Source organism: Tupaia chinensis, unplaced genomic scaffold (genome assembly GCF_000334495.1).
Source record: "Tupaia chinensis unplaced genomic scaffold, TupChi_1.0 Scaffold000290_1, whole genome shotgun sequence".
Lineage (NCBI taxonomy): Eukaryota > Metazoa > Chordata > Mammalia > Scandentia > Tupaiidae > Tupaia > Tupaia belangeri.
The window spans coordinates 3,376,880-3,396,167 of NW_006159775.1; the positions used below are offsets into that span (position 1 = coordinate 3,376,880).

The following is a 19,288-nucleotide window of genomic DNA, read 5'->3' on the forward strand; positions in this document are numbered from 1 at the left end:
AACTGCTGGTCCCAGGCTGGGAGGTCTTTAGCCAAAGGAGCAGATAAGCAGGGGTGCAGTGGCGACCTGCGGTGCAGAGAGGCGCGGACCCCTAGCAGAAACGCAGGGAATGCGGCAGGGCCCGCCAGTCGAGGCCAGAACCGAGCCAGGAGGCCCCTGCCGCCTGCGGTTGGTTGCCTGGACACCGGGTAACGGACCTCCAGGGCCTCGGCCGCAGGCCTCGCGGAGCCAGCGGGGAGCGCAGGCGCGGCGCGGAGAGACCGGCGGAGCGGGTGAGTCGAGGCGCTTGTCCCAGCGGCCCGGGATGCTGCCCTCCTGCGCGGCTCCCGCGGGCAGCACCCAGACGCGGTTCCCCACTCCGCCCCGCCGGGGTTGGAGTCCGTGGGAGCCCGAAGCCTGGTTCGTACCGGTCCCGGAGGCGGCGGGGAGGCGGGTGCTCCGCGAGTTGAGGACAATCCCTATGACCAGAGGAGGGGACGCACAGGCTCCCTCCACTGGCGGCCCCATTGTACTTCTGTTGTCTAGAACTGGATCCCTCAGATCTAAATAATTGTTTCCACTTTTATTTTGCTTGTAAGGACGCCTTGTGGTGGTTCCTATATTATTCTTTTGAACTGTACCGATTTCTTCTGACGTGTCACTTTTTCAAGGGTCCTCTGAATCAACTCAGGTACTGAGCAGCTTCCTGAAGAGACCGGGAATTTTGTACTTCTTTACTTTCTCTAAAGCACTCCAAATGAAATGATCCACTCCAGCACCTTCGTACTACGCATGAAAAAAGGGATGCTCTGGGTTGATTATGACTTGACCAAAGTTGGACCCAGTGAGGATCAGACACGGAAATCTAGGGGTCTCCTCTCTCCCAGTTCAAAGCATTTTCTATTAATTCTTTCTGCTATTCATTAGCTGTTTGATAGATGTTTGTAAATTGCCTTAATAGCTATCCACTCCTACTTATCATTGGCTGATCCATTACATATTTTTCTGGGCTTCTTGAATCAAATGCAGCATTTTTTTTTTTTTTTTGAGAGAGAGATTTTCACTATAGGGCGACAGACAGAGACATAGAAACAGAAAGCGAGAAATCACCCCCCAGGGGGGATGGTCACGCCGCAATCCCTTCTCCTCCATTCTCCTCTAGGGATCTTGGGCACGCACGCACACGCGCCCAGCGTGAGTTTTCAACCACCGGGTCTGGGAAGGGAACGGCATCGACTCCATGGGAGTTCAGCAACACAGCCATTATGCTAACTGCTGGTTCCCCAAATGCAGCATTCTTGACATCTCTCCTCTCCTCCTTCTTCTCCCCCAAATTGTTTCTTGGTCTTGCTATGGCAATAGATTTTAGGATACTATTTACTGAATTTAAAAATTAAGAGACAAATAGATGATTAATCACAAGACACATCCAACAATCGATTAGATTTTCAGCTGTGCAGTTTATGTTAAATTATTATCTAAACATTTATATATGAGGCTAGGATGTTTCTTTCTTGAATATATAATACTTCCTTTTTTCTTAAAGCTTTATTATGAACTATATCTAACTAATTTCCAGAACTATCAAAAATATGAAGTCAATCTATTAGCCTTGAGTGGGTCCCCTTGTATTGGTAGCCTCCAGAATTCTTATCCACAAAACAGCCTTCTCTTTTTTTTGCTCCCACCTCAGATGCAGCACAACTTTAGACTCAGCTAACCTGTCACGACATCCTCAGAGATTTTGTTTTTTAATTTTTTTTGGAGAAATTTTCACTATAGGGCTCGTGCGCTTGCCAGAAAGACAGAGACAGAGAGACAGAAAGCGAGAAATTATTCCCCCAGGGGGATAGTCACGCCACAATCCCTTCTCCTCTGTTCTCCTCTCGGGATCTTGGTCACGCACACACCCGCACCCAGCATGAGTTTTAAGCTACTGGGTCCGGGACGCAAACCACGGTCGACTACATGGGAGTCCAGCGACATAGCCATTATACTAACTGCTAGTCCCTCTTTTGTTCTTTATAGTAGTGAATGATATATGTATATACTCTTCTTTCTGCTTCCCTTTGCATATAGACCTCACTCTTCATTCTGATGGGTTATTCGACCAGGCTAAACACATGAAGTCCAAAAACCCTGGACTCATACATTCTCAACCTTGCACCTAAAATGAAAACCTAGAAACACTGTGGATGGATTGTTCTTGGCCCATTTGGTTCACGTGCCTGTCCCTAGAGCACTTCTTTTAGAGACAAATCTTCTATGATTGACAACAATCTGTCAAACCAAAAGAAAGGAGTCCTCTTTATTTTAAAGGAAAGAGTTTCTGGAAACAAACAAAACCCAAACTGTTTATCTACCCAGAGTTTATCTAGGCATTAGACTAAAGGTTAATGAGAATAGTCACTGCTGAAAACACTAGACCCTGGAGTCCAGACAATTGGAAAGGAAAAAGTTATGATAAGGAAAAAGTAGAGTGATTAAGTGTAATACTTCAAGTAGTTGAAAATTTGTACTGTGATAGGTAATGATGTAGGGGGATAACTTGTTCAATTATTTTGTAAGCATTTCAGATCTATACCTGGTGAAAAAAATAATACATCTGCAAGCAGATGGTTTGCATATGTGAGTCCTAATGGTCATGGAATCCTTATCTCTTTTTTCTGTACAGTAATAGCATGAATAAATATATATATGCATTTTAAGTTTTATATTGACCTTTTAGACTTAGTTACAATACTGTGGAAAATAAACAGGGACCACTCAAATGAGGAAAAGCAGAAGCTATTTATTCAGAGCTTGCAATGGCAAGGGAATCAACCACCATCTCTTGCACTGGCCAGAGACTCAGAGGCAGACAATGGAGTGGAAAAGTTTTATAGAGAAACAAAAGGGAAGATTTTGGGTGTGTTTTCATTAAGATTCATTGACATGGGGAAGTAGGAGGAGGGTTACCTAGAGAACAGGCATCCTATATGATTAGTTTGGAGTTTGTTTGGTTTTCTGTGGTTGGTCTTGACTTGGAATTCGGGGTGAAAATTAGGCAAGCTGGTAGTCATTGACTACTCCAGGCTAATTACTGTAGAATTTTTGGTTTGGTTTTCTGGACTGGGTGCTGCAAAGGTTATGGATTAGAGTTCTATTTTCTATATTTCATGCAGAACCTGGATGATATCTATACATTAAGTCTCTTAGTGTTCATAAATATTAAATAAGGTAAATTTAAACTTACCATCTTATTATAAAACTCAAATTTGGATAGGTTAAGTATTGTATTTGTGAGCATGTAATTTGTTAATGAATCCTACTTCACTGAATTTAAGTCATTATCGTTTATTGAATGCTTATTATATCCTGGCCACTGGACTAAACAGTCTCCATATATTATTTTAATCCTCACAATCACACAGTGAGAAATTACTGTTTTCACTCTTTTCCAGAGAAAAAGACTGAAGTTCAAATACATTTAACTATCTTTCCTAAGGTCATATAGCTGGTAAGAGGGCCCAACTGGAATTGAATCCTACCTCTAACTGATTTCAAATCTATGCCCTTTGGTACTTTGTTAAACTGTCTGGTCATCTCCTACTTTCCTCACTATATCAGGTGATTGATGTTAGCTTATGTCTATGATTATAGCCATCTAGTCTCTTTTTCTTGTAGGATGTTTATGTGAACAAAGGTAGTGAGAAGACATTTCTGTGTGAAATAAAGGGATTCAATATGCCTTTAGATACTGGAAAAAATTTGGGTTTCCCACAAACCAGTGAAATGGATGAGATTGGCATGTTAAATCAGATATCAAAGATGAAAGAGTGAAAAAATGGTTGAAGAAAGTGGAAGAACACATTTAAGAAGATAGAGTTTGAATAGAAATCAGTTCTTTGTGCTCACTTCAACAGCACATATACTAAAATTGGAACCATGCAGAGAAGATTAGCATGGCTCCTGCACAAGGATGACATACAAATTTCTGAAGTGTTTAATTTTTTTCTCCAGATCAGCTCTTCAGGAGGTTCTGAAGGAAGTGCTATACCAGGAAAACTAAAAAGTCAGACAGATGGATATAAAAGAACAACAACAACAAAAAAAAAAAAAATCAAGAAAATGGCTCACTTAATGATAGAAACATGTCCGGAAATCTCAATAGTAACATTGAATGTTAATAGATTAAATTCTTCATTCAAGAGACACAAACTGGCTGAATAGATAAAAAAGAAACCCTCTATCTGTTGCCTACAAGAAACACAATTTATAAATAAAGATATACATAGACTAAAAGTGAAGGGCTGGAAAAAGATACTTTATGCAAATGAAATAAAAAAAGGGCTGGAGCTGTTATACTGATTTCAGACAACATATGCTTTAAGACAAAAACTGTAAGAAGAGGCAAAGAAGGGTGTTATATAGTAGTAAATGGGCTAATTCATCAAGAAGACATAACACCGATATCTATGCACCTACTCAGGAGCACCTAAATACATGAAAGAAAGACTGCTAGAGCTAAAAGGAGAGATAGGTTCTAATACACTATAATTGTTAGGGATCTCAGGACCTCATTTTCTCCTTTAGAAAGATCTTCTAAACAAGAAATAAGCAGAGAGATACAGGACCTAAACGATACTATAAAAAAAAATAGGCTTGACAGACATCTCCAGAACTTCCGACTCTGAGACCACAAAATATACATTTTTCTCACCCTCCACATGGAACCTTTCCAAAGATTGACCATATGATAGACACAAATCAAGACTTTACAGATTCAAAGGCATAGAAAATATATCCAGCATCTTCTCTGACCATGATGGAATTAAACTTGATATTAATTTCAAGAAAAATCCTTGAAAATACACAAATACATGGAAACTAAACAACCTACTTCTGAACAGCTTCTTCTTAACTACCAAAGAAATTAAATCTGAAATCAAAAACTTTATAGAAACAAATGATAACGAGTCTGTGACTTTCCATAAGCTATGGGGCAACACAAAAGCAGTCATAAGAGGGAAATTCATAGCAATTAGTACATATAAGAAAAAGATGGAAACATACCAACAGACAACCTCCTGAAGAGCTGGTCTGGAGAAAAGTATGAAATGCATGTCATCTTTGTGCAGGGGCCATGCTAATCTTCCCTGTATGGTTCCAATTTTAGTATATGTGCTGCTGAAGTAAACTAGCAAACAAATAAACATCCTTTCTGCATCTACATTATTTCTTCTTGTCTAGCTCTTTCTCATACCTGGTTTAATTTTAGAATGAGGAGTGTATGCATGCTTCTTCCCCCTGTCCATTCAATCTTGAACATTTTGGTGCCTAAATTCTCTTCTGCCCTATATGGGAAATGTTTGTGTTGTGACCATCCATGACCTATAGTCTTTATTTGTTGAAATAGATGGTTTTGTTTCCCCATAGTCTTTATTTTACATGACTTTTGGGAAACTCTTCAGGTTCCTGTGCTTCTTTGAGGCGTCTTTCTCTTGTTTTCCTTGACTCCATTCATTTTTAGCTTTATTACAATTTATCTAGAAGTGGATAATGTTAATTTTCCTTGGTTTTATTGTGAAAATTCCTCTTTTTGTTGTTGTGTGATCTCATCCAACTACCAGTTCTACAACAATAATGGCCCAAATGTCTCAAACATCCTTAGGAATATTAATCATGCATGCATCGTCATTAAAAAGCACTCAGATATAAAATGAAATGGCCATCTTTCTTCTGCCCCACCTGTTTTTCCTCACATTGTCCTTCCTGATTTAGGGATATTTATTCCTCCATGCCAAAACTTGGGAGCCATTCTAGGTCACTGTACACATCTAATGTACTCACCACATTTAATTCTCAATAATTCATGATATTTCTACTTCTTAAATGCCATTGGTTCTTTTTCTTTCCCTTTTCCATTGCAAATTATTTTTTTCTGATTTATTCAGTAGTCTTCTCAATTATTTTTTGCCTCTAATCTTACTGTCCTCTGATTAACCCTCCACAGCTGGTGCTTGTATTATGTATTGTGACTGTCCACTAATACATTCCTATTAGAGATTAAAAATGATTAGAAAGGAGTCACATTTATTTTTACGTCTTCAGTGAGGCACATAAATATACTGAACAAATTTTTTTTTGGAGAGGTTTATGCTATAGGGCATGTGCATTCACCAGAAAGACAGAGAGACAGAAAGTGAGAAATCACGCCCCGCCCCCCCCGAGGGATGGCCACACCACAATCCCTTCTTCTCCATTCTCCTCTAGTGATCTTGGGCATGTATGCACATGCACCTGGCATGAGTTTAAGCCACCGGGTCCGGGACTTGAACCGCAGTTGACTACATGGAAGTCCAGCAACATAGCCATTACACAAACTCTGCTGGTCCCAGTTTTTGAATGAACAAATGAATGTGGAGTTGAGAAAATACGTATGGAAAATGATGACATGCTATTTACATACTCTAGAATAGCACTGTCCTGAAGACTTTTATGCAACAACACAACTGTACTGTAATGCTGCAGCCACTAATTACATGCAGTTATTGAGTAGTACCTGAAGGTAACAAATGTCACTGAGGAACTTCATTTTTATCTTTTAAATTTAATATGACTAGTAGTGATGGTATAGGACAGCTTCAGAAAATAAACCCCCAAATCGTGGATATTTTTTTACTTAATTAAATGGAATAAACTAAGAACTATTAATTAAGTGGAATAAAACTCAAAGCTATTATTATTTTCTTTTCTGTTCCATCAGTCCTCACCACTTTTCCTCCAGGAAAAAGATATCCTCGTGAATTGTAAAATTTGAAGATGTTCTTTCATAACATAGTTCAACAATTCTGTTTAAATTTTTTTAAATATTTATTATGTATTTAATTTTTATTTATTATTATTTTTTAATATGACTAGAGAGAGAGAGAGAAAGAGAAAGTGAGACAGCAAGCCACCAGGTCTGGGACTCAAACAGTCGTTGGCCATGTGGAAAGTCAACTGCCTTAATCACCATGCCACCTCCTGGCCCCAAGAAATATTTTTGGACACCAAACATTTACCTAGCATTGTCGATTCAAAGAGAAATAAAATATATAATTTTCTGCCTTATAAGATGTAGGAAGAAAATGTCACCTGATAATAGAATTAGGAAATTCGGGGGACTTTTCTGAAGATTGATTGATGCAGTAATAGAAAAATAATTTTAAACCATTTCTTTCCCTCTTCTTCCCTTTTATCCTACATAGATTCTTGATTGGAATTATCAAAATGCCACTGTGATGATGGAAAACATTTCAGACTACTCGTTAAGCTCTTCTGAAGTACGGTGATGATAAACTTTTGCTTATTTCTTCGAGCTACTTAGTTTTCATTATCTCTTCTTTTTATTCTCTATTTTGTATTTGCATGATATCTCAATTGCTTTTTGGTTTAATAATTTCTTTGAATTCTGTAAGACATTGTTACAGATAACCCAATATCATAACCCTCTGGCTCTAAATAATTTCATCAAACTGTGTCATTCAATTGTAAGTGGCTGTTTGTGGTGTGATAGCAAATTTGCATCAGTATGATAGTATTTATAGCCAAGCTAATTTAGATTAGTTACCAAATATTATGCCATGAGATCATGTATAAAATTATATCAGTAGGGTCCAAATATGTAGTATAAAATGTATTTCTCTACCCTCTAATTTGAACATTTCCAAAGAAAACTGCTGTAAGAAGCTCTTGGCATAATTTCTTTGTAATAAATTCTCAATGCTGCTTATTACTCTTGATTTTCTTATTCTCCAGATGGCTACACATTTGCATTCTATTTGTTTGTTATTTCACTAAGCACAGATTTCTTACTGGGTGCCATTATTTATTTATTTTTATTTATAGCTGTGGTTTAATTTTGCAGCAAACAAAAACTGTTTCTCTTAACCGAGAATTTAGGAACAATAGAAAATTAATGGAAAGCTTAATTTTCCAATGTTATTTAATATTTCTTAAGAGCTACACTGTTGAATGAATTGTGATTTCTATATTGAACATTTACAATTCAAATCCCTTAGCATTTGAAACTGCATAATTGCTAGGAAAAACAGAACCCACAAAATATATTACTTGTATTGAGATCTTTGCTACATAATAGTAATTGAAAAAGCATCCAAAGGTTCATACTTTAAAATATTTTAATAATAAAATCATCAGTAAAAGCATTACTTTTTTTCCCATGGCATAATAATAACCTTAGTGACATCCAATTTGATTTTCTTTTTAAAATGTATAGGAAGGTATACCTTCTTATAAAAGGAAAAAAATCACTGCTGCTGAATGGCCAGTCATAGAGTGGGAAGCTATTAAGGTACATTACTGTTAAGAATGAAACATGTCATAAGAAACCACAGCATGTTATTAAATTTTCTCAACTAACAGCTTAAAGCTGCAGTTAGAGGGAAATAAAGCTTCTTTGTCTAATTTCACCCTATTCTTCTTGATTTCCTTATTAGTTTTAGTCTCATATTTTCCATTCCCTTGGATGACTGACTGGGCTCTAGTAAGGAATGTAAGAGAGGGCTCATTGAGTCACCTGTGGGTGATGGTTCAGGTGGCAGGGCAGCAGTGCATTACCTGTTTTCAATTTAGTGTCTTAAGACCTTTAGGAGGAAAAGAAAAAGAGAAAAACATGATTCTTTGCTGAGGTCACATTTAAGGAAGAGTTAGTCTCTCCATTTCTAATAAATTTTGATTTGGTAGCTCGTATGAACTAAAATTCCTTCTTATTTAGCAACATATGCTTTATATTAATTCAGTAGTCTATATTTAAAGGAAGACAATTTAGGGAATCTGGATGAATAAAAATCTGATATACTCTGGAGACTCCATGCCAATGTATGGATATCCTTTTGCAAAAAGCAGAAAAATCAGCACTTGGTAACATTCTTAAGGGAATTTTAGAAGTATCCTTTGTGGGAAAATGCTGAAATCTTCTCAGGTTATCCAACCTTTACATCCTACAAGGTTAAGCAGAATGAAGTGAGATATCTTAGAAGAATGAACAGATCTTGGAGTGTTATTAAAATTTCTAAATTTAAGTGAACAAACAGTACTTTCTTCCTTTCAAATATAACCTCAGTCTTTGACATAACTTATATGTACTGAATTCATGCTGGGAAAACCCATGTTGTATACTGTAAAGATGTACAGTACATGTAGTTAAGAAATATCTTCAGAGTGGTGATAATATTTGTCTTTTTTATAAAAACAAAAATTAAATCTCTAGAAAAATAGTATTTTACCATAGGGAGGGCGCCACCACGTCCCTAGAAAAATAGTATTTTATAGACATTAACATCACATTAATAAATGTGACTGACTTTTCAACATTTAGTTCTTTAGCAGACCATTGATTGAAAAGAGTTCTAAGGTCAGCCCTGTAGTACAGTGGTTAAGGGAGCCAGATACCACATGGCTGACAGTGATTAAAATCCTTGTCCCAGAGGTTTGAAAAACATTCCAGAAAGCATGTTCAAATCCTGATGAAGAAATAGAAGAGAAGAAACTGTGTACCCATGCTTCATTTGGGGGATGCTCTCTCCCTCTTTCTCTTTCTCTGTCTCTGGCAAGTTCACATGCCCTCTGGCAATTAAAAAAAGAAAGAAAGAAAGAAAAAGGAGACAGAGTTGTTTGTTCAAACTTTTAAAAAGAATGATTGGATCAGTGGACAAAGGCATGTGATTTTGCAAAGTATTATCTGAGGTTTCTTTTACTAAGCATCACAAAAATTACTAGATACAAATACTATGGGTGAGCACAATGCTTACCCTGTTGCTAGGTTATTTTTTAAGTAGGTAACTGGTTGTGTTTATTAAAAGAGATTTATTTGTTTTGTTATTGCTTAGGGGCCTACAGTGATAAAATTAAGAAGAGTCTTTATTGGTATGTGTGTCTAGGAGTATTATTGTGTGTGTTGTGTGAAAGAGAGAAAGCGGGACAGAGTTTGCTGAAGGATTAATTCTAAAACTTGAGCTAGAGAACTATATTACTATCTTCTTTTAGTGAAATTTACAGTTGCCTTATAAAAACTTTACTAAAAGTGGTTAGGTTATACAAGCAATATACCTTTACTGGTGTAGAAAGTATGAACCATAGCCCACAAACTGAATTGTGTAAAAAGAACACTGGGACCAGCAGATGGCGTGGTGGTTACGTTGCTGTACTCCAGGTAGTCAACTGCAGTTCAAGGCCTGGACCTGATGTCTTAACTCACGCCACGCATCTGTGCTTGTGTGCCCCAAATCCCAAGACAGAAAGCAAGAAATCACCCCCAAAGGGGGATGGTCATGCCACAATCTCTTCTCCTCCATTCTCCTGCTGTGATTTTGGGCATGCATGTACACTCACCTGGAGTGAGTTTCAAGTTTCAGGTCCAGGATTTAAATCATAGTTGGTCATGTGGAAGTCCAACACCTTAACCACAATGTCACCTGCTGACCCTTTATAGAATAATATTTTAAAAAACATGGTGCTATCTGGGGTTGGGGAAGTTGTAATTACTTGAGAATCTAATTATAAGAGAATGATTCCTAACTAGGCTATTTATATCACTGATAGTAACAAGGTTAATTTGAGGTCATACGTGAAAGTTTACATTAAAATAACTATGTATTTATTTTAATATCCAATATAAAAATACTTATTAAAATGTGTATTGTTACAAGTAGTTTTAAATAATACCATAGGGTTTTTCCTATAAAAATAATTAAGTTTTAAAGTTCAAAACAAAATTAAACTAATTTTGTTCAAAATTATGAATGCTTGTAATTCAGGTATTCTAGAGAAAATGAACATTCTTACTACACAAGAAGTTTCTTCAGCTTGCAATGCAGAGAACTTGCCAAAATACTAGTGGTTGGTTTTCTCTACTTTACTACAACAGTATTAAAAGTGTAATAAATGTATTTCACTTATATAAACTGTATTGTTTTGGTTTTGAGGACAGTGAATCATAATTTGAGTCATCTCCATTATTGTTGCTTTTATTTATCTTTAAACAATTATAATTTTCAAATTATTGGTCAGTACTCCTGATCAGTTAATCAACTTAATAATGCAACCCTCTATTAGGTTAGACCATACTTCGTTAAAGTGTCCAAAGCTACAGTGGTTTAAACCACCTTCCCCCCCCAAAAAAATATCTTTTCCAATCATGTTACAGTGATATATGGATAAGATAACATCCCTTGGTGGGTCTTCCAAGAGTGGTCCAGGATTTCAACTGCTATCATTTAAGCTCTATAATCTGGATTACATGATTTACAAGTTTGCTGTGGAAAGAAAAAAGAAGTTGAAATGAATGGAATTTTTGTAATTAATTAATTTCTTCTGTGTGTGAGATATAGATAGGTAGGTACTCAACAGAGTCCTCATACTGCAGTCCATCCCAGGTCATGGGAGTATGTGTACCATGTGTATAGAAAGACCTCAGTTTTGAATCTGGGACCTTCTCATGGGACCCAGCATTGCAGGGTTGTAGCATTGCAGGATTGTAGCATTGCTGCACCACCACCTGACCCTGCAAATGGAATGTTTTGAAATCAAGATTTATTCCAAATTCCTTTGGGCACCAGTTACATGGTGCTGAAACTGTCTTCAAGAGACATCAACAAATGTGTTTTCTCCTGTGTCCAGGAAGAACACAGTACTGTCTCTATCACAATCCCAAAATATAATTCAGCATAGTTGACATATAAAAGAATGCTTAATCAAAAGTGTTTCATTGTGCATGAATTTCACATTCTGTTTATTGCTGAATAGTTATGCATTGATAAAAAATGGTGTGTAGGAATAAATAAAGCTCCAAATAGGTTCATTATGTTTAGGTTTAAAAGCTATCAGAGGCCTACTTTTATTTTACTCAAGCAGAGTTGTTTTGACATTTTTCAATATTGGGTAAATGCAAAAGGCTAATGTTTTTGGTGGATTAATTCATAGGTGCAGCTATATCTGAAGTAATTAAAATAAATTAATTCAATTTATGGACCAATATTGCTTATGTAGTACCTATATTTATCTCACTTCATAATTATCTAGCATATACTAAACTTGCTGAGAACACGTTTACATTTTATGTGAGAGAGAAAATAATTTTACAAGAAGGCACTTATCTTTTAACACAGAATAGCTGGAAAACAGCATATGTAATCTATCTTTAACAGTAATACATTCTCAAATTTAAGCTAATTTTTGTTAACAAATAGCCTTTCTGTTCGATTTCCTGGCTTGCAAATATTCTAAATCCTCTAGTTAGAATGACTAGTGAGATAAGTGATTTATAATATGGTTGCCTGAATAAAAAGAATTTATAGATAAAAGTGAGGTTTTTTTGTTTTTTGTTTTTTGTTTTTTTTTAACATTTGTTATTTCCCTGGATGGTTCCTTGAATTCAGAGAAGTTCTTTTTAAAATTTTATGGTTTTCTTTCTCAAAGTGGCATTTATGCCATTTATATAATATAGAATTTTCTGTTCTTTATTAGGTCAGGTAATATATTTCCAACATAATAAATATGTTATTGCTATTATTTTGAAGGTTGCATGACTGTACTCTATTACTTACGGTATTAGAAGTTCTACAAAAATGCTCATCTTGTTTTCAGCTATTGCAGATTGAACACTTTTCTTATAATAAATAATTTGAGCACTCTTTCTCATTTACTCCTGTGTGTGTGTGTGTGTGTGTGTGTGTGTGTGTGTGTGTGTGTAGGCATCACAAGTTCCAAGTAGGTTTTCCGTGTTTTCTGTTTGGATATTTTGTTTTTCTTTTCTTAGTAATTTGTCTGCTGATACATTAAGTCAGAAACACTTTGTCATTTCATCTTAAGTATCTTTTCCTAATATAAATGATTTTTAAATATTTTAGTGGCCGTATATTTTTATGAATAGCTCTAAAGCTTTTTGTGTTTCTGCTGTGCTCAACAAGGCCTTTATCGTCTTTTTTTTAACTTTAAGATTTAATCTATTGATTTGGAGATGAATTTTGTATCTTAAGCAGAGACTTCATCATAATTTTTTATTTTATTCAACCAGTGTTACATTTAAAAATTTATTGGGAAATACTGTACCTATTATTCTTATTAAAAGATTTACTGCATACAACAGTATGTTAAAGGGTTCTAGGGGCTCAGGTTTTTCTTTTATTTCACCCTAGGCAGCCTAATTATAACCCCTCCAAGTCTTTAGCAAGTGGATATGGTGGCACACTTTTAGGGAAAAATCTGGCCCTATACACTCCAGCTACAGAGAACCCTGGTGAGTGGTTAAATTCCTAGTGCTTGAGTCTTCTTTCAAAATAGGGCCAAAAAGTTGTTAAGGGAAATAAATGAATACGTCATATGTTTTAAGTGCAAGTCATCATTTTTGTTTTTCTTGAGTCAAGGGTCCTCTGTATATTTCAGAGTAGTAATACAGTCAAGTAAGTTAAAACTTCTGGAGGCCAGGAGTCGTGTCTAATAATTTTCTTATATTTCCCAAAATACTTATTAGAAATATGTGGAAGTGTTCAATAAATAATTATTGATATCGTAAAAAAAAATAGAGCCAAAAGGCACATTTCTTCAGGAGCAAATACTCCTGATAATACTGTATCAGAGTAAAATGGCATGATATTTTCTAATTCACAATGTATTCCTTCAGTAAGTATTTTAACTTCAAATATATAAGGACCTGTTATTTTACATTTGAGACAAAGTATAGTTATTAAATAAAAATAATGTATGTACTTTTTTATTTGTCAGAAAATATAAAGGCATTCTCAATATTCCCCACTGTGAAATTATTTGATGTGACTCAGAGGTGAAATAATAATTTAATACATGACATTGACCTATGAAATAATTTAGCATCATGAAAGCTGATTTGAATTATTTGCCATTCTTTAAGTCTCAAGTAATTACCAGGAGGTGGAAGGCTCATCTCTTTACTCGGACAAATTCTGAATACACTATGAGAGATATTCATGAAAATATGTGTAGAAATTGACTCTTTCAGTTATAATTTGATTTGTATGAAAAAGATTATATTTAATCTTTCTGAAAATGTGCTTGGCTTTAGCAAAACCATGAGACATAATATTTTATGTATCTTAACTCTAATATGTTGGATATAATACAGACATAATATAAAGTCAATAGAACTTCATTGAAAAGAGAGAGAAGAGATTTGGCACCACAGCAATATTTTAAAGATTTATAAAAGAAATTACCATATGTGTATAGGAGAGATATGGAACAATTGCTTTTTTATGATTTTCTTTACAATTTTGTAACACCTTCAGCATTTCACAAAATAATCAAACCTATTATTGTATAATAAAAAATAATAAGATTATAAAAAAGATGTTCTGTGTGAAGGCAACTCTCAAGGCATGATTTATTGTCTTCTATTGTGTTATTATGAATCTCTTCTATTGTGTTATTATGAATCTCTAAAATGCAATTTAAGAATTTTTGAAACTTAAGTTACAATGGAAGTTAATATTTGATAAGTACCTGTTCAATATTACTGTCGTCTTTTACTGTGTTGCTTTATTTGACAAACATTTTTTCTCGTTTTATTGAAAGAACTTCCAAGTGGATGGTAGAGAGGGGTGGTGGAGGGTACGTGTGGTGTGCATATATGTTTTTCCATTTGTCTTAACTGTTGTTGGCTTTTCCTTTATATTTTCTAAGCTGTGTGGTTTAGGAAGATCATAGTTATTCCTTATTGGCACACTGTCAGAGTGAATTATTCTTTTTTGTCTCTGTACTAATATTGCTATATTACTTTTCCCTCCAAAAGAGTGTTTGATACACTTTTTTCATTTTCTTTATTCTTCATTAATTTTGCAGCATTTTTTCTGTTGTTCTAGAAACATCATTGAAAATCATGAATCAATGAATTAGTTTGTAAACTCATTTATAATATTTTATTCTAATAAATGAACTTAATAAAAAAGTTTAAAAACTAGTTGTCAGGGATGGATAATGATAACACCTTTTTAAAATTTATTAGTTTATATATTTATTTTATTTATTATTAGTATTATTTTTAAATTTGCTATAAGGAATGTGTGATCACCAGAGAAAGAGAGAAAGAGTGAGAAAGCAAGCTGCCAGGTCCAGGACTTGAACTGCAGTTGGACATGTAGGAGCCCATGCCACCTGCTAGCCCCATAATGATTATATTTTGAAAGTTTAAATGTTTCCCCCAAATCTATGATTGAAATGTTGACCTATAGGTTGTTATAAGTACAATTTTTTTCTGTGTTTAAGGGAAAATTATCGTCCTTCAAATTATAAGGAATTCTTAACTCATTAAACTCTTTAAAAATATAAAAAGTCTTCAAAAATTTTATGGAAAATTGGAACCAGCAGATGGGGTAATGGCTCTGTTTCTGGACTACCATGTAGTTGATTGCAGTTTAAACTCCCAGGAGCATGTGCGTATGTGCCCAAGATCCTGGGAGGAGAATGGAGAAGAACGGATTGCAGCATGACCATCCCCCCTCGAGGGGTGATCTCTTGCTTTCTGTCTCTCTGTCTCTCTCTTTCTTTCTGGTGAGCACACGTGCCCTATAGCAAAAACCTCTGAAAAAATTTTATGGAAAATGCATATTATGAAAAAATTATGCATGGATTTAGAAAATCATTCACACAAAAATAATCATGTACTAAATTGTTACATGTCTGAGAATGATCTGGTTTGATGCTTTAAGAAGGATAACACATTAGTTTAAAAAGAACAGATTTGTCAGACAAGTATGAATTGTGGTAAAATTGAAGCAAAAACAAGCATTGTATTGTTGATGGAAATAACCAACTCTACGAAAATAATTATTTAATGTGGTTTATTTTTAAGCACAAATTTGAGTGACCTAGACCTGGAGAGGAGGCAAAACATGTCTCTCTCTCTCAGGGCTGATCAGGTACAGGGGTTCTTTTTATTTGATTTTGGGAGTGACAGACAAAGTTTAGAATTTAGTGAAGAGCTTTCCATTGGTCTGGCCCAAAAAGCTGGGACATGTGGAAGCAGGGACTGGTAGATTTGGGGAAGGGCTTGGTAAAGAGCATACTTTAACAGAGATAAGGGGGCCTGTATACAGTCACAAGATACTGTCCCAAGGACAAGCTGTTGGAAAAGTCCTGTTATCAATGAGTTAAAATGGTCTGTTAATAACTGTGAGTGTGACTCACGCATTACAGGATACTATGCCAGGGACAAGACGTAGGAAGTCTTGTTATCAATGGGCCAAAATAATCTGTTAATGCCTGTGGGCATGACTCACCCCAGACCCTCTGAAAGAAATTTTAGAAATAGGAAAAAGCAGTTAGACTCTGTCGTCAGTATTTATGGAGAAGCTTGGGTAGAAAAATGGTGGAATCATTGATACTTTATTAACAGCTGATGAGGATAATGTCCCAACAAAATCAGCAGTCTACAAATGGATTCTTTTTATTTTTAAAATAAATTTTTAAGAGAGTTTTGCTATAGGGCACATGTGCTTGCTAGAGAGACAGAGACAGACAGAAACTGAGAAATCACTCCCCAGGGGGATGGCCATGCTGCAATACCTTTTCCTACATTCTCTTCTCAGGATCTTGGGCTTGCACACACACGTCTGGTGTGAGGGTTTTGTTTGTTTGTTTGTTTGTTTGTTTGTTTGAGAGTTTTTTGCCATAGGGCGCGTGCGCTCGGCAGACAGAGAGAGAGAGACAGAGAGACAGAAAGCGAGAAATTACCCACCAGGGGGGATGGCTGGTGTGAGTTTTAAGATACCAGGTCCGGGACTTGAATTACAGTCAACTATATGGGAGTCCAGTAATGTAATCCTTATGCCTCCTGCTGGTCCTAAAGATACCTTTTTTTTGGGGGGGGGGGGAGGGGGAAGGAAGATAATTTTGTTGTCTTTATTATTACAATGAAATCTGCCAGACACTGAAAGGAAATCACAGAGAACAAGAGTCTGCATGGCATTTGTGTTTTTGCTTGCTTTACTTTCACTCAAAATCTGACTTAGAGGTTAAATCCACACTGGAAGTTTGAATTAGTCTTTTTCTTACAAATCCCAATTCTCTATCAGCTGCCAAGGATATCTCTTTAAGGATACCTCTCATCCTTTTTAAGGAGGGATGAGACTTTGTTGAAATGATGCCCACAGTGAACAGATTATCAGTTCAATTTGTGGAAAAGTATTAATATTGTCTGTGCCCTAATTGAAGATAGCTGACAATTAGCAACAGAACAATAGCCAGCACCATAGATAACTCTGACTGCAAAATTACATTTGAGCAAATTTCTCACTCAGTGAGTCCTAAATTGTTGTGCCCAGATCAGCTATAGACCAGAGCAGAGCTTTAAACGGAAATTTTAAGCACATAGGATCAAGTTATGAAGCACTTTTTGGCAAATTGCAACAGAAGATGAAACGTGGCTTTACTAGTATGATCCTAAAGACAAAACACAATCTGAGCAATGGCTACCAAGAGTGGGAAAAGGTCCGATCAAAGAGAAAGCAGATGGATTAAAAGCAAAAGTCATGTATGGCAGAAGTCATTTGGGATGCCCAAATAATTTTGCTGGTTGACTTTCTGGAGAGCCAAAGAACAATAACATCTGCTTATTGTGAGATTATGTTGAGACAGCCAGTTAGCATTAGCAGAAAAATAGCCATGAGCAGAGAATCGGTCCTTCTCTACCATGACCATTCACATGCTCATTTATTCTAATTCAGTGTGAGCAATTTTGTGAGTTTTGCTGGGAAATTATTAAGCAACCACCTTATAGTCCTCATTTGGCTCTTTCTGAATTTTTGTTTTCTAATCTTTAAAATTTTGGGGCCAGCTGGTGATGTAATTGTTAAGGCCATTGAATTCCACATGGACTGTGTGGTTCGAGTTACAGACTTGTTGACTTGAAAAACACACTAGGTGCATGTGCATGCATACCCCAAATCCTGAGAAAAAATTTGGGGAGGGATTTTAGTGTGACCATCCCCCTGGTGGGTGCTTTCTCACTTTCTTTCTCTTTTATATCTCCTGCAAGGGTACACATGTTTCTTCAGTTAATAATGAAAAAAAATTTTTTAAATTTAAACTAAATTTTTATTTAGTCCCAACACCCTCAGTTCTTTAAGCATTAAATAGCTATCTTCATTTACAAAAGTGTCTTTAATTTAATGAAGCTAAGGTTGAGAAATAAAGTTTATATTTTTATTTTCTTATCTTTTAACTCCATTTCCATGGCCATTTTGAAGTTTCCTCATTTGCAAGTGCCAGTTATTTAATTTCATTTTATTATCACAACTCAAACTGTTTTTTCAAGATCACATTTTTCAGGCATGTTACCACTATTCAATCTTTATCTTACTGCAACTAAACAATTTTTTGAGTTTTTACTTTTTTAAAATTTCTTTTTATTTCAATTTCTTTTATACATTCAATCTCATGTTACTTAGGTTACAAAGTGAATATTGCAACATGTGTACATTTCTCACCAGTCCAGTTGACAATACTATAAAGTTATTTTCAATAGATAATAATATATTTCTTTGCCCCATAAATGCCTTGCCTTTCTTTTTTCTCATTAATGTCCTTCCTCAAACTCTACCCCTTCACCCACCCTCTTCCTACACTGTATCTGGTATTCACAACCATTTACTAAATTTTTATAACCCTTAGTCATTCAGTTTCAGCCATAGAGTGCATACACTTGGTATGTATTAAATGGAGACATTTAATATATCTCCTTCATAGCCTGGCTTGCTTCACTCAGCAGTAAATATTCCATATTCATCCATTTTCTGTCAAAAACTATGGTCTTATTTTTTTATGGCTGAGTAGTATTCCATAGAGTATATGTGCCACACTTTTTCAATCCATTCATCTGTTCATGGGGTGGTTTTATGTCTTAGCAATTGTGTCTAATCCCACAATAAACATTTGGGGTGGTTCTATGTCTTAGCAATTGTGTCTAATCCCACAATAAACATCAATGTGCAAGCACTTTTAAGAATTCTTCTGTCCTTTGGGTAGATACCCAGGAATGGGATTGCTGGATCATATGGAAGTTCTATTTGTAGATCTCCAAATTGTTCTCCATGGTGGCTGGACCAGTTTACATTCTCACCAGCAGTGTAGGAGAGTTTCCCTTTCACCACACCCTTGCCAACACTTATCTTCTTTTTTTTTTAAATCTTAGTCATTCTGACTGGGGTTAGGTGGTATCTCATTGTGGTTTTGTTCTGCATTTCCCTTACAATTAGGGATGTTGAGCATTTTTTCATATGCCTTTTGGCTATTC

At 35.8% G+C, this 19,288-nt stretch overlaps 1 protein-coding gene, 1 non-coding gene and 1 pseudogene across 2 annotated transcripts in view; 2 read left to right on the forward strand and 1 right to left on the reverse strand.

Annotated features, from left to right (window-relative positions):
* Positions 1-229: 229 nt before the first annotated feature.
* CCDC178 (coiled-coil domain containing 178) overlaps positions 230-19,288 on the forward strand; it is a 431,445-nt gene continuing 412,386 nt past the window's right edge. The window contains 2 exon segments of the mRNA XM_027772660.1: positions 230-272; positions 7,212-7,286. Of these exon segments, the coding sequence (XP_027628461.1) occupies positions 7,245-7,286 (42 nt within the window). The 5' untranslated portion in view covers positions 230-272; positions 7,212-7,244.
* LOC114008123 (U6 spliceosomal RNA) lies at positions 3,869-3,975 on the forward strand. Its single transcript, XR_003549685.1, has one exon. It is a non-coding gene; the product is annotated as a U6 spliceosomal RNA (small nuclear RNA).
* LOC114008125 (uncharacterized) lies at positions 5,068-5,159 on the reverse strand (annotated as a pseudogene).